The sequence below is a fragment of the Aulonocara sp. 'chitande type north' Nkhata Bay genome, linkage group LG19 (assembly GCF_057382095.1).
Source record: "Aulonocara sp. 'chitande type north' Nkhata Bay isolate Kocher_YH1m ecotype deep benthic linkage group LG19, A_spYH_male_GT1.1, whole genome shotgun sequence".
NCBI lineage: Eukaryota > Metazoa > Chordata > Actinopteri > Cichliformes > Cichlidae > Aulonocara > Aulonocara sp. 'chitande type north' Nkhata Bay.
The window spans coordinates 3625436-3639827 of NC_141362.1; the positions used below are offsets into that span (position 1 = coordinate 3625436).

General features: G+C 43.7%; 1 protein-coding gene across 2 annotated transcripts; it reads left to right on the plus strand.

Annotated features, from left to right (window-relative positions):
• Positions 1–56: 56 nt before the first annotated feature.
• On the plus strand, positions 57–13219 carry slc3a2b (solute carrier family 3 member 2b). Of its 2 annotated transcripts, XM_086275977.1 has the most exons (9): positions 57–242; positions 1719–2077; positions 5722–5912; positions 6167–6340; positions 6548–6645; positions 6840–6982; positions 7615–7930; positions 8105–8164; positions 12220–13219. In XM_086275977.1, exons 2-9 carry the CDS (start codon positions 1767–1769, stop codon positions 12568–12570), a joined length of 1644 nt encoding a protein of 547 aa, XP_086132103.1. In that variant the 5' UTR covers positions 57–242; positions 1719–1766; the 3' UTR covers positions 12571–13219. The 2 variants fall into 2 exon arrangements, with proteins under 2 accessions (XP_086132103.1, XP_086132102.1); XM_086275976.1 differs by lacking the exon at positions 57–242 and having other exon boundaries at positions 1694–2077.
• The last annotated feature ends 1173 nt before the right edge of the window (positions 13220–14392 follow it).

The following is a 14392-nucleotide window of genomic DNA, read 5'->3' on the forward strand; positions in this document are numbered from 1 at the left end:
TGCAGTCATTGTCTGAAAGGCGTAAAACTGGCTTAAATAAAACTTAAATAAAGCCGTAAAACCCGTCAGTGCGTATGAACGAGCTTCTAGTCCCGCTGGGCACTGCTGGAGGTCTGTGCTGGAGGTCTGTGCTGGAGGTCCGTGTTTCCCTGACCGGACAGGTCCCGAGCAGCAGCCTGAGGACATGTCAGCCCAGCAGTGCCTGCCAGCACTCCTGCTGCAGCATTTGGCATAAACACAAGGTGATGATGATGAATGACAGTAGTCCAGGAGAAATGAACTGGTTTTTCAGCGACAGCATGTTTCTAATTCTAGAGATATTCTGCAAACACAAGAAATCATCCCAACATATTTGTTTAGTGGACACTTTGGGGGACATATCCAGGCAAACACACTGGCATCCTGTACTTGAGTAGACGTATAGACACCATTGTTTAAAAATACTCTGCTGAAAGCTAAAGTACTGATTCAACTTCTTTACTTAAAGGTGGAGACGGATGTGTTCCTGATGCTTTTTCTCAGCAGCTGATCAGAGTCTCCTCCTCTGGTGTTCGTCCCCCTCCTTTCTTTCTTTCCTGTCCCCTGGTCCTGTCGGGTTCTGATTGCAATACCTCAAAATGAATAAATTCGTACATTTACAATAATAATAATAAAATATGACAGTCAAGTGGAAGCTGTATTAGTCTGCTTGGGAAAATAAATCTGTTCTGGTCTTTTTTCGGCCTTCGGACAATAATTCTGATTGTTACAGTGACAGGGGGAATAAAAGAGTAGCAGTAGTAATCCAAAAAATAAAGACATTTAATAAAACAAAAGAGGAGCGCGAAGTGATGCAGTCAGTCCTTCCAGCTGTCACCATCAGGCCACAGTCTCCCGCTGACAGACAGACGGAGAGATGCTTTCAAGCAACACAGCACTGCAAGCTGCAACTTCACGCAGCTCTCCTATTTATTTATTTATTTATTCATTCATTTATTTATTTATTCAACAATTTCTACAACTGACGTATGTAAAACTGGCCCAATCCTATTTGATGTCACATTCAGGTGCGCTCGGAAATCTCTGTTCAAGCATTGGTAGGAGAAACCAGACTACAGAAATCATTTTCTGGAAACGAAAACAAGAAAATGATCCTAAAAACCAAACCTGATGTTTATATTTTTGTTTGCTTTGTATTTTGAACATATTTTGTTCGTGCTGTAGTTTCAGAGTGGCTGTCATCAGAGCAGGTCGTCTGCTGATTGGCAGGTGGTTTCACCTCCAGTCTGAATGCTAAAGCTTTTGGGCATCACATTATCATTAGACAGAAAGCACCTACGCAGAGAATAAAAGGGCTTCATGGACGAGTCGTGTTACAGCGCTTTGAGTGGCTACAATAGAAATGCGCTACATTATAGCCGCTCCATTCACCATATTCACCTTTCTGTGAGCTGGCCCAGTTGGCTTACAGAGGGTCACTTTAAATAGACCATTTAAAGTGTGTGCTGGCACAGCTGAACGCCAATGAAACACGTATTGGTTCAAATACTCTACTGACTCCTTTAAAAAGCAGCTGAAGACATTTTTATACAAACGGGCTTTTAACTAATTTAATTAATTTTAACTTGTATGTCTGATCTTACTGTAAAGCACTTTGTGATTTTTATCTGTGAAATGTGCTATATAAATAAATTTTACTTACATGTTCGTCTGTCCCACTGTCTGTGAACGTCGCACAGACTGAAGCGTGTCTGCAGCTCTTCCATCAGTAACCGGACTAGGCCGACATGAACACGGAGGAGACCAACGTAGAGATGAAGGATGCTGAGCACAAGGACGAGGCGGGTCCCGCTCAGGTGGATGCTGATGCCACGGAGGCCGATGTGAGCGAGGCAGATCTGGACCAGGAGGAGCAGGAGAAGCAGCCGATGACGGGAGGAGACCAGGCCGCCGACACACCCTCTGCCAGCGGGCAGGAGGCACCGACGACGGCGGAGAAGAATGGCTTGGTAAAGCTGAAGATCCCCGACGAGGAGGAGGAGGTGAAATTCACTGGGCTGAACAAGGAGGAGCTGATGAGGGTGGCGGGCACCCCGGGGTGAGGAGGACACACTGTGCACACCCCTGCAGGGCGAGGCTCTGTCGTTCCTTTTATTTATTTATTTCTGCATGACACCAGCAAAACACAATACTTACAAATAGCTGCACATCTCAAAAATGGACCATTCCCATCTCCAGAAACATCTGGGAACTAAGGAGGCCGACTGCTGGACTGCTTCTTTTTCATATTTTTAATCAGCTGGTGTATGAGATGTTTGAATTAGTCTGGTCTGCAGGCTTTTCTGCTGTAATAGATGCAGTTGAGCAGTGTCTCTTGGAAATAAGCCTGAATAAGATGCCATCTTCAGTAGAGCGTATGTTACTCTCCAAACCTAGTTAGATTATTTTTGCTTTGCACACAGAAACTAAAACGATTAGCTCCCCTGATGCTAACAGTCAGCTGAATATCTTGCTGTCATTTGCACATGTCGCCTGAGCAGTCACAGACCGTTGCCCACCCTTCCTTGGTTAATCTCTCAACTCCTCCATATTTGATGATCTTCTAGCATCGACTTTAGCCAAGGCAAGTTTATTTGTATAGCACAATTCAACAACAAGGTGATTCAAAGTGCTTTACAGAGACATTAGAAACAAAAACAAATAAAAAGCATGATTTAAAATTGATTAAAACAAGCAAACTAACTAATTAACAAACAAACAGATAAAATCAGTAGTTAAAATGTTAGTTTTGAAATCTAAGCTGAAAAGTGTGGATTTGGTGCTTTATTCAAGTGCAGCTGAGAACAGGTGAGTCTTCAACCTGGATTTAAATAAACTGAGTGTTTCAGCTGATCTGAGGCTTAAACACTTTTGTCAGAGCGGTTTCAGTGCTGTGGTTCTGTCTAAAACCTGACTGGAAGGCATCGTAGCAGTTATTCTGTTTTAAGAAGTAACTGAGCTGTTGAGAAACTGCTTTTTCAATGATCTTACTTAAAAACGGGAGATTTGAGATCGGCCTGTAGTTGTTCATTTGTGTCTTGTCAAGATTGTCCTTTTTCAGTATAGGTTTGATTACAGCAGTTTTTAGTGGTTCTGGAAACACACCTGATAATAAAGAAAAGTTGACGATCTGTAACAGGTCTGACTCTAAAGTCTTTGAGACCTTTTTGAAAAAACTTGTTGGCAGGACATCTAAACAGCAGGAGGAGGAGTTCAGTTGACCTAAGATGTCCTCCAGGTCTTTGCTGTTAATAGGTTGAAACTGTTTCATGGTGTTTAAACAGTTTTTCGGTGGACACAGTACATATCCTGGATCTGCTGTTGATGTACCAACTGCTTGTCTAATTTTTTGGATTTTTTCAGTGAAGAATTTGGCAAAGTCATTGCAGGCCATGGTCGAATGAAGTTCAGCTGCCACTGACACAGGAGGGTTTGTTAGCCTGTCAACTGTAGAAAATAAGACCCGAGCATTATGGCTGTTTTTAGTGATGATGTCAGAGAAGTAGGACCTCCTTGCATCCCTCAGTTGTAAATTATAATTGTGAAGTTTCTCTTTATAAATGTCATAATGAACCTGGAGGTTTGTTTTTCTCCATCTGCGCTCAGCTTTCCTACACTCTCTTTTTTCATTTTTCACCAGTGTGGAGTTTCTCCATGGAGACTTCTTCCTTCCAGAGATAACCTTCACCTTAATGGGAGCAATAGTGTCCATTACATTTAACATGTTAGCATTGAAGCTATTGACGAGCTCATTGACTGAACCTTTGGACAGGTCAGGTGTTAATGGGAAGACCTGGTTAAAGATCTCACTACTGTCGTCAGTTATACACCGTTTTGTGATCACTGCTGTTGATATATTTGTGTGGGCTGAGATTTTACTTTCAAAGAAAAGACTTTAGTCATTTTCAGTGGGGTTCAAGTCAGAGCTTTGTACATGCTAGGGTTGGCATGATACTAAACCAGAAACAGAGTAAAAACTGTACCTCCGTGCAGCAGCCCCCTATGAACAAGCACTTTGGCGACAGTGGGAAGGAAAAACTCCCTTTGAACAGGAAGAAACTTCCAGCAGAACCAGGCTCAGGGAGGGGCGGGGCCATCTGCTGTGATTGGTTGGGGTGAGAGAAGGATAAAGACATGCTGTGGAAGAGAGACAGATTAATAACAGGTATGATTCAGAGCAGAGAGGTAGCTGCCGGCATCTGTAGGCCATCACTGCCATTGACCCTGCGACCGCAGCAATATGGTAGCAAACACAGCCAGCTGGAGACTACACATTTTTCCTGAGGGTTAAAATCAGTCCCTGTCTTGTCTTACAGTTTTAATAAGAGGAGGGAGGGACGCAGGTTCAAATCTACCAAGGACAGCAACAAAAGCAAAGATGTTTAATTGTTGCATTCTGTTAAACCACAAAAAAGACTCGGAGATGGACTGAAGGGAGTTAATTGTACTAAAAAGGACGCGAGATTTGTGGAAATATCAGAGAAATGCTTCGTTTTTTCACCTTTCACAGTTCTTTAGTTCTTCTGTGTTAATTAGTATGCTCCGATGCTGTTGTACATGATGATACCTCTATACATTTTTATGCAATATAAAAATGTTGTATCACAATGTCATTGCCATAGCAACACCATTATTATAATCCTGGTTTAATATCTCAGTTCAGTGCACAACATTTTAGTTTTTCTGTAACAACAATGTGCAGGCTCTCAAACCGTGACAAGCAAAGTAAACTGCAGAGATTTTTCTGTCTGACTCGTGCTGTGTCACTCTATGCTCCTCTGTTTTCTGATTCATATAGTGTCAGGGATGACAGCAGTGAGACCAGCTGTCAGATGATATTTGGAGACAGTGGCGTTGACCAAAAGACAGGATGCAGTACCGGAGTGTAAAGAACGTAAAGATTTCTGTCTTCGGCTGACAGCAGAGGGAAAGCTCAGGTTTGGAGAAAAGTTAAGAGAAATCAAGAAGAGGTGTAAGAATGTGAAAATATGAAACATGTAACACAGTAGTTAATACAGTACTTTATTTTAAATGTAGTATTCTTGACATTTGATCAAATCTTAGGAAGAAGTTAAAAGGGTTAAATGTTAAAAGTTCAGAAAAATGAGTTCGAGGCATTTGTTGGGCTAAACTGGTTCTTATATAGCGCTTTCCTACTGTCTGAGCACTCAAAGAGCTCTACACAACTAATTCATTCACACCCGTTTACACAAGCACTTCTTCTAAGTTTAAGTATCTAACATTCACACACATTCACACTCCGATGGATGCATCGGAGAGCAACATGGGGTTAGTATCTTGCTCAAGGATATTTGGCATGCAGACACGAGCACCGGGATCGAACCACCGCCCTTCTGGTTGGTGGCTGATCTGCTCTGCCACCTGAGCTACAGCCACCCCCATCCCTGAGATGAAACAGTGCCCACAGCTGTCTGATAATTTTGCATGGCAACAATATCAACTGACGTGGGCTTTAGCAGATTTGTTTCACATATTTGAACACTTTGACCTTTACATGTTCTGGGTCTTTTGGCCAAGACGTGAAAATCGTCGAAGGCGTCACAAAGGAAACACAAACATTTCAGCATTCATAGCCGTGGTGCGTTTCCAGATTCACTTCAGTCGTCCAGAGAGTCACGTTTGGGTACCTGCAGGACGCAGAGCCTCGGCTCATTGATAATCCAGCCTTTTCCTGTTTCTCAGCTGGGTGAGGACCCGCTGGGCGCTGCTGGTGGTGTTCTGGCTCGGCTGGTTGGGGATGCTGGTGGGGGCCGTCCTCATCATCCTGCAGGCCCCTCGCTGCAAAGATCTGCCCAACACCAACTGGTGGAACGATGGGCCTCTGTACCAGATTGGAAACATCCAGGCTTTCACCGACACCCACAACCTGAAAGGTGAGTCCAAACGTAGATAGAGATCACACATAAATATCATCTTTGCATCATTCTCCACTAAATGTGTAACATGCAACATGCTCTGTCTGCAACTCCCTGCTCAGTTATCTGACCGTTTGCTGTGTTTTCTACAGTCAGATGTAAAATCAGGCAAACACAACGTCAGCAGCTGCTGAAGTATAAAAGAGTCACCACAAAGAACCATCACAACAGTAAACTACTGCTCCTCCTCACTGTGTGTGTTTCCACCTCAGGCCTGGAACAAAAGGTCAACAGTTTGGCTCAGCTGAAAGTCAAAGGGCTGGTGGTCGGGCCGATCCACGTGGCGCCTCCGGATGAAGCTGTGAACCTGAGCTTTGAGGAGATTTCCCCCGAGGCTGGAAACCTGGACCAGTTTAAGGGTTTCGTCCAGGCTGCTCATAAAAAGGGTCAGGGAGACAGCCTTCTACAGAAGCAGCAGTCTCATGATGTTTCACGTTTTATGTCCCATATCAGTGGGAGTCATGCTGACTACAGACCAGAATGAATGTTTCACTAAAATGCTCTGAAAAAGTCAAAGAGATCGACTCAAGTATATGAAGAACGACACCAAAGTACACATGTACTTACTGTAGTACATTTGCTCACCTGTGCAGGTGTTTTTGTGGTTCTGGATTTGACTCCAAACTACCTGGGCTCGTCCGGGCCCTGGTTCTCCAACAGCAGTGTGACGATCGTAGCAGAGAGACTGAAGGTGAGTGCTGATGTCACACACATGCTGCTGACTGCTGTTCAGCTAAATGTGCCAGAAATCTCAGTGCGCGGCAGTAAAGTCATTGTTGCTTCCAATATTAACATTAAAATCATTTGAATCCAGTTAAGTTATTATTCATTAAAAGCAGTCATCAGGTGGGTAACAGAAGTGACGAGTGTGTCCGTGTGCCTCAGTCTGCTCTGGTGTTCTGGCTGGACGAAGGCGTGGATGGCATCCAGCTGTCAGGGGTGGAGCGCGTGGCCACAGTGGTGCCGTCTCTTTGGAACGACATCCGAGCCATCGTGCAGAACAGGACGGACAAGCATCCCAACAGCAGGTGAGGAAAACAGTGCGCCTGGATGTCACCGAGTACTAGCAGAGATTTCATGAAGCAGGAGATGGCAGCAGCAGCAGGAAACCTCCAGCTTTACCCACGTCTGTGTGTCTGTGTCTTGTCACTTAGATTACATTTGAAGTTTGTAAAAGTGTTTACTATGCAAGTGTCCCTTTACTTTACGAAGCCGCTGGGTTGTTATTCCAACATAGCAGATGCAACAGCCCAACACTTCATGTGGCAAACACCTGCACATGAAAGTTCCCCACGGTCCAGAAAAGTTCTCTTTTGTTTTGGTTAATACGCTCGAGGACTTTCTCACTCAAATATTGCAGAACATTTACATACAGTAGAGTTTTTCTGTGGCTGACAGGCTGTGTATTCTGCCCTGCTGTTACTGCCTGGGACTGTCACCTTGTCCCACCAGGGTGGACCTTGCTTTCTCCTTCACAGGGGTTTTCTGAATCACTCTTCCTCTGGGAGACCCTACTGAGGCCATGTGTCCAGAACTACATAGCTCTGCTTTAGGACCAGATCATTTTTAGTCTGTGTTTATTAGATCTACCTGAGAAAGTCCCGCATTAACATCAGTTAATCTCTGGATTACGTAAACCTTCTGCGCATGTGATTTTCAGAGTCTTGATTGGCGTCACGGACCGCTCCTCTGCTGAAGATGTGTCCACCCTCCTCTCTTCCACGGGTGTTGACCTCCTGATCTCCCGGGTCCTTCATTCACGTGACACGGATGTCACGGAGCTCGCTCGCTCTATCCAGCACTTGTATTCGTCCCAGAGTCAGATGAATCTCGCCTGGAATCTGGGGGGGCGGCTCGAGGGTCACATGGCTTCACTGGTGGGCCCAGCTCTAGTTAAACTGCATCAGTTGCTGCTGCTGACATTGCCCGGGACGCCCATCTTCAGCTACGGAGATGAGATAGGTCTGATGGACGAGGTGAGGACATCTGTACAGTAAACTCTCAGGACTTCAGTATTTTAATAAGCTCGTGTTCTTTGCTTTAGCCTCATTGTAGTTACAGAGAAGCACAAAGCATGAATACATATGAATACATATTGTACTATTACTTGTATTTGTTGTGATATTAAGATTTTATTATTTCCACGAAAGAGCACCAAGTTTCCCAAGATGCTTTGGGACTCCAATGAGGAGCTGAATGGGACTCTGCAGGTAAGATTAGATTAGATGAAACCTCATTAATCCCTCGGGTGGGAAAGTCAGTTTCCAGTAGCACAGCATCGACAGAAGTTGTTACAGAGTTGAAATACTAAATAAAGGGGAATGAGAGTAAGGACATGAGCATAAATATACCATGCATACACATATATAAATACAGGTTATATACAGTGGGGCAAAAAAGTATTTAGTCAGCCACCGATTGTGCAAGTTCCCCCACTTAAAATGATGACAGAGGTCAGTAATTTGCACCAGAGGTACACTTCAACTGTGAGAGACAGAATGTGAAAAAAAAATCCATGAATCCACATGGTAGGATTTGTAAAGAATTTATTGGTAAATCAGGGTGGAAAATAAGTATTTGGTCACCTCAAACAAGGGAAATCTCTGGCTCTCACAGACCTGTAACGTCTTCTGTAAGAAGCTTTTCTGTCCCCCACTCGTTACCTGTATGAATGGCACCTGTTTGAACTCATCATCTGTATAAAAGACACCTGTCCACAGCCTCAAACAGTCAGACTCCAAACTCCGCCATGGCCAAGACCAAAGAGCTTTCGAAGGACACCAGGAAAAGTATTGTAGACCTGCACCAGACTGGGAAGAGTGAATCTACAATAGGCAAGCAGCTTGGTGTGAAAAAATCAACTGTGGGAGCAATCATCAGAAAATGGAAGACATACAAGACCACTGGTAATCTCCCTCGATCTGGGGCTCCACGCAAGATCTCATCCCGTGGGGTCAAAATGATCATGAGAACGGTGAGCAAAGATCCCAGAACCACACGGGGGGACCTGGTGAATGACCTGCAGAGAGCTGGGACCAAAGTAACAAAGGTCACCATCAGTAACACACTACAACGGCAGGGAATCAAATCCCGCAGTGCCAGACGTGTTCCGCTGCTGAAGCCAGTGCATGTCCAGGCCCGTCTGAAGTTTGCCAGAGAGCACATGGATGATACAGCAGAGGATTGGGAGAATGTCATGTGGTCAGATGAAACCAAAGTAGAACTTTTTGGTATAAACTCAACTCGTCGTGTTTGGAGGAAGAAGAATACTGAGTTGCATCCCAAGAACACCATACCTACTGTGAAGCATGGGGGTGGAAACATCATGCTATGGGGCTGTTTTTCTGCCAAGGGGACAGGACGACTGATCCGTGTTAAGGACAGAATGAATGGGGCCATGTATCGTGAGATTTTGAGCCAAAACCTCCTTCCATCAGTGAGAACTTTGAAGATGAAACGAGGCTGGGTCTTCCAACATGACAATGATCCAAAACACACCGCCCGGGCAACAAAGGAGTGGCTCCGTAGGAAGCATTTGAAAGTCCTGGAGTGGCCTAGCCAGTCTCCAGACCTCAACCCCATAGAAAATCTGTGGCGGGAGTTGAAAGTCCGTGGTGCTCGGCGACAGCCCCAAAACATCACTGCTCTCGAGAAGATCTGCATGGAGGAATGGGCCAAAATACCAGCTACTGTGTGTGCAAACCTGGTAAAGACCTATAGTAAACGTTTGACCTCTGTTATTGCCAACAAAGGTTATGTTACAAAGTATTGAGTTGTATTTTTCTTATTGACCAAATACTTATTTTCCACCCTGATTTACGAATAAATTCTTTACAAATCCTACCATGTGGATTCATGGATTTTTTTTTCACATTCTGTCTCTCACAGTTGAAGTGTACCTCTGGTGCAAATTACTGACCTCTGTCATCATTTTAGGTGGGGGAACTTGCACAATCGCTGGCTGACTAAATACTTTTTTGCCCCACTGTAATAGGGATAAAACAAACTCTCAGTACCAGACTGCAGAGGTGTGTTATTTGAGTTGATTGTGTGGGTGGAGCGTGCTTTGAATAATAGTATAGTATTACATGCTGGTAATACAGTCGACCTGGTGTGGTAGTGACAGTATCAGTATAACCTACTAAAGCTTGGTCCCTGTTTGAATGTGCATTCAGCCTGCATAAACAAACAGTTTATTAACATTTATCACTGGGGGTAAGTTTGATTTAGTTACTGTATAAGTAGTCATTCAAAGAGGAGGCTTCGCTTCAGACAGAAGTAAAACTGGACAAACGATGCTCAGCTCTCTCGCCTGTGATCTCAGAAACCACTTCGCTGGTGTCTTTAGACTTTAGTGTCACGTCTTATTGAATCCAGGGAATCCATCCATCCTAGAAGGGAAATTCTGGTTTCATGCTATCTTGTCATTGAGTCTTGGCATTGAGATGGCGCCAGTGTGTTCGGCAGGCCGTCTCCACTGCTCTCTGCTGCTTCTTACCTTTCTGCTAATATGCTATTCAGGTGGCTCTGCATTGCTAACTTATGACCGGCTTACTCTTCTAAGTCTCTGGCCACCAAAAATTTCAGTCGGGGTTTAAACTGCATTACTGAGAGTCTTTAATGATCTTCTCTCAATCGTTGACTCGGGGCGCCCTGTGGTGTTCATTTTGCTTGATTTGTCCTCTGCTTTTGATTTGGTGGACCATAATGTCCTTTTAATGAGGCTTGAGCATCTGGTGGGCATCACGGGCAGTGCCCTTAGCTGGTTTAAATCTCTCAGAAAGGCCCTTTTCTGTCACCATGGATACCTACGCCTCCTCCATTGCCCCTGTTACCTCTGGTGTCCCCCAGGGGTCTGTGCTGGGTCCCATGCTGTTCTCTTTATACTTGTTACCCTTGGGCCAAATCTTTGATAAATACAATATTTCTTTCCACTTCTATGTGGATGACATTCAAATCTATTTTGAACTAGCTGAGGATCGTCGTTGCAACACTTCTTTGATTGTATGAATGAAGTTAAAATCTGGCTACTGAGCAATTCTCTCATTTTAAATGATAAGAAGACTGAAATTGTAGTCTTTGATACTCCCTCCTCTCGGGGTGAACTAACTGGTATTTTTGGGCCCTTTGCTGACTCCCTTTCTGACACTGTGAGGACCCTGGGACAGTTCCTTCAAGTTGGACAAACATGTGTCCTCCGTAGTTAAATCGAGTTCAATCAACTACGTCTAATCTCTAAGGCCAAGCCCTACATACCACGTAAGGACCTGGAGAAACTTATCCATGCCTTTGTTACATTAAGGTTAGATTACTGTAATTCCCTTTACACTGGTCTCCATTCTGCCCTCGTTCACAAACTGCAGCTCGTTCAATATGCGGCTGCGCGTTTCTTAACTGGAACTGGCAGGTTTGAGTCTATTACTCCAGCTCTTTCTGACCTGCACTGGCTCCCTGTTAAATTTCGTATTGATTTTAAAATCTTATTGCTCACTTTTAAAATCATAAATAGCACCGCGCCCAGCTATCTTACGGATCTCCTCAGCTGTTATACCCCTGGGAGAGCGCTTAGATCAGGCCAAATACTGCTGGTGCGACCTAGATCTCGGCTCAAGACCAGAGGTGACCGCGCATTCGCCGCTGTCGCATCCTACCTCTGGAATAACCTCCCTCAAGGTGTCTGATTCAATTCAATCTTTTAAATCTCGATTAAAAACTTATTTGTTTAGCCTTGCTTCCCCCGCATTTCTGGTGTACTGTAAGTTATCTTTCTAGCTTTATTAATATTTATAATGTTTTAACCTTCAGCCTTTCGGGTTGTGCCTACTACACCTGGTGTATTATTGGTTAGTTATGTCACCCACCTGTTAGTATATTTTATTTGTATTTTGTGTTTGTATTTATTATTGCTCTAACTCGTTCTGTGAAGCACTTTGGCATACCTGTGGTTTTTTAAATGTGCTATATGTATTGTATCTGTGTGCATGTGTGCATCAGATGATAACTTAGCACTACATCATGTAGGCTAAATATCATAACCTGTGACTCAAACAACCCAACAACATGGCATCCAAATGACTGTGGCTTCACAAGTCATAGCCCAAACCAATGGCAGATGGTAGTCATGGTGACCACAGATGTGATTATGAACACCTTCTCTGCAGGTTTGCTGTTATTGGCTGTAGTTGTTCGAGCAGGAGTATTGTAACCTAGCATCCTACCGATAACAGTTAATATCACATAGTGATTGTGTGCTCTCTCTGTGCAGGAGGAGCGGGCTGAGCGCCTGACCTGTCGCAGGTTTTTCAGCACTGTGAGTGAGCTGCGGGGTAAAGAGCGTTCCCTGCTGTTTGGAGACTTCATCCTCCTTTTTAACTCCTCCTCCTCCCTGGCTTACCTGCGGGTGTGGGATCAGAACGAGCGTTACCTCGCCGCCTTCAACTGGGCTGCAGAGGAGTCAGCGGTGCTGCAGCTGAGCCACACAGTGCTGCCCCCGACGGCTGTGGTTGTTCTCAGCACCAACAGCAGCACAATGCCTGCCGACAGCAGCGTGGATCTTACAAACCTGCGGCTTGGCCCCGGGGAAGCTGCGCTACTCAAGTTTCCCTACACGGGATAGAAAAGATACTAGCAGAGATTAGATGTTGATGAAAGTCTGATTCAGAGAGACTGACATCATGGTGAGGTGAGGGGAAATATTGTTGTCTAATTACATACGACACATCATTTCAGATTCAGTGACTTAGTGATAACGACTAATGATATAATTTCATGTGAAAATAATATAAATGCTCTCAGAAGCTGAACAAAAAGGCTTTGTAAAATGTCCTGGTAGTTGCCTGTTTTTAACATGTCTTGCTAACAAATACGCTAATATTGAAGCATGCTTATATATTTGACACTTCCCAGAATCTGGTGTCTTACATTCATCCAGAATAAACATGCAGAAATATACTTCAGTGATCTGTGCTCATCACCTGTGATACTGCAAACGGATTCAGAACTGTGTTACTTAACCAGCAACAGTTAGAATAAATGTGGCCAATTATGGGCAAAGATGTGGTATTGTGTTCAGTTTAGTGACCTCCCTAAATCATGTCTCAACAAGGTCAAGCTTACTGGTTAGTAGCAAATGCTTCAGAGTGCTCTGCAGTATGATGTCATTTCTTCTTCTTGGATGTATTGGGTTATGTCTTATATGACACGTCACTTTTTCTTTCTGTATTGTGAATTCTAAGAAAACATGAAAAATAAAAATGAAAGAAAAGCACAGCATCCATGAGAGTCTGTCAGTTTTTGTAGTTTTAAGTTCCTCGTCTCCAGTTAAACCATTAAAGTCACATGCAGGCTTATATAGAGTGATGCTTGGTCTATTTAAAGGTCTTAAGCTTGGCGCGATGTCCAGGGGATCCATGGTGTAAGTGACCGAGAGCAACAGAAGGTTTAAGCATGCACGCTTATAAACATACATGATAGTATTCATTCTAGGCCAAAGGCCTGGGACACATTTAGCTTCTAATTGCATTTGAGTTTGCCTAGTAACAGGTGACAGAAGAAGAGTGAAGAAAAGTGTCAATCCTCAGGGACCCTCTGGAGGGTGAAACAGATTGGCATATATGGAAGAATGTGATAGAAGGAGGAACTTCTGTCTGCTTTCTAAATGAATATTTACTGTAACTGACATATATCACAATTATTGTAAACGCATGAAGGGGCGTGGTTGGTTTCATTGCTCAACATTTTCGAATTCGGGACAAAGTCTAAACTGCTCATTCTGAAAACTGGATCTGTATTACACAGACCTTACTTTTCATTAATGGTTTTCATGGAAACAATATAGAGACTCCACATACCAGAAACAAGTAAAATAATAAGAAAAAAATAAATGTCAAGACTCAGTATGGGTTAAATGCCAAGGTGTTTAAAGTGTTGACTCCAATTTTAAAAATGTTTACAGAGTCCTTTCAAAAAGGCACCATACCGCAGTCCCTGAGAGGAGCATTAGTCGCTCTGCTCCCGAACCACACAATAAATGTGAAAACTGGAGACCCATCAGTCTGCTTAATGCGGATTTGAAAATACTTTGTAAAATCTTAGCCAAGAGAAACAAAGAAATACTACCTAAGATAATTGGGAGAGTTCAGAATGGATTCATTCAGGACAGACAAGGATTCCACAACGTCCGAAGGATTCTGAAGCTTCTTTATGACCAAAAGGGGCTCGGGACACTGCTTTACTGTCACGAGATGCTGAAAAAGCATTCGACAGAGTGGAATGGCCTTATTTCTTTGAGACTCTGGGGTGCTTTGGTCTGGGAGAGAATTTTTGTAATTGGATAAGATTACTTTATAAGGAATCATATGCACAAAACTTGACTAACAATAATATCTCAAAAAGCATAAAAATAAATTGATGATTTAGAAAAGGGGACGTTTTGTCCA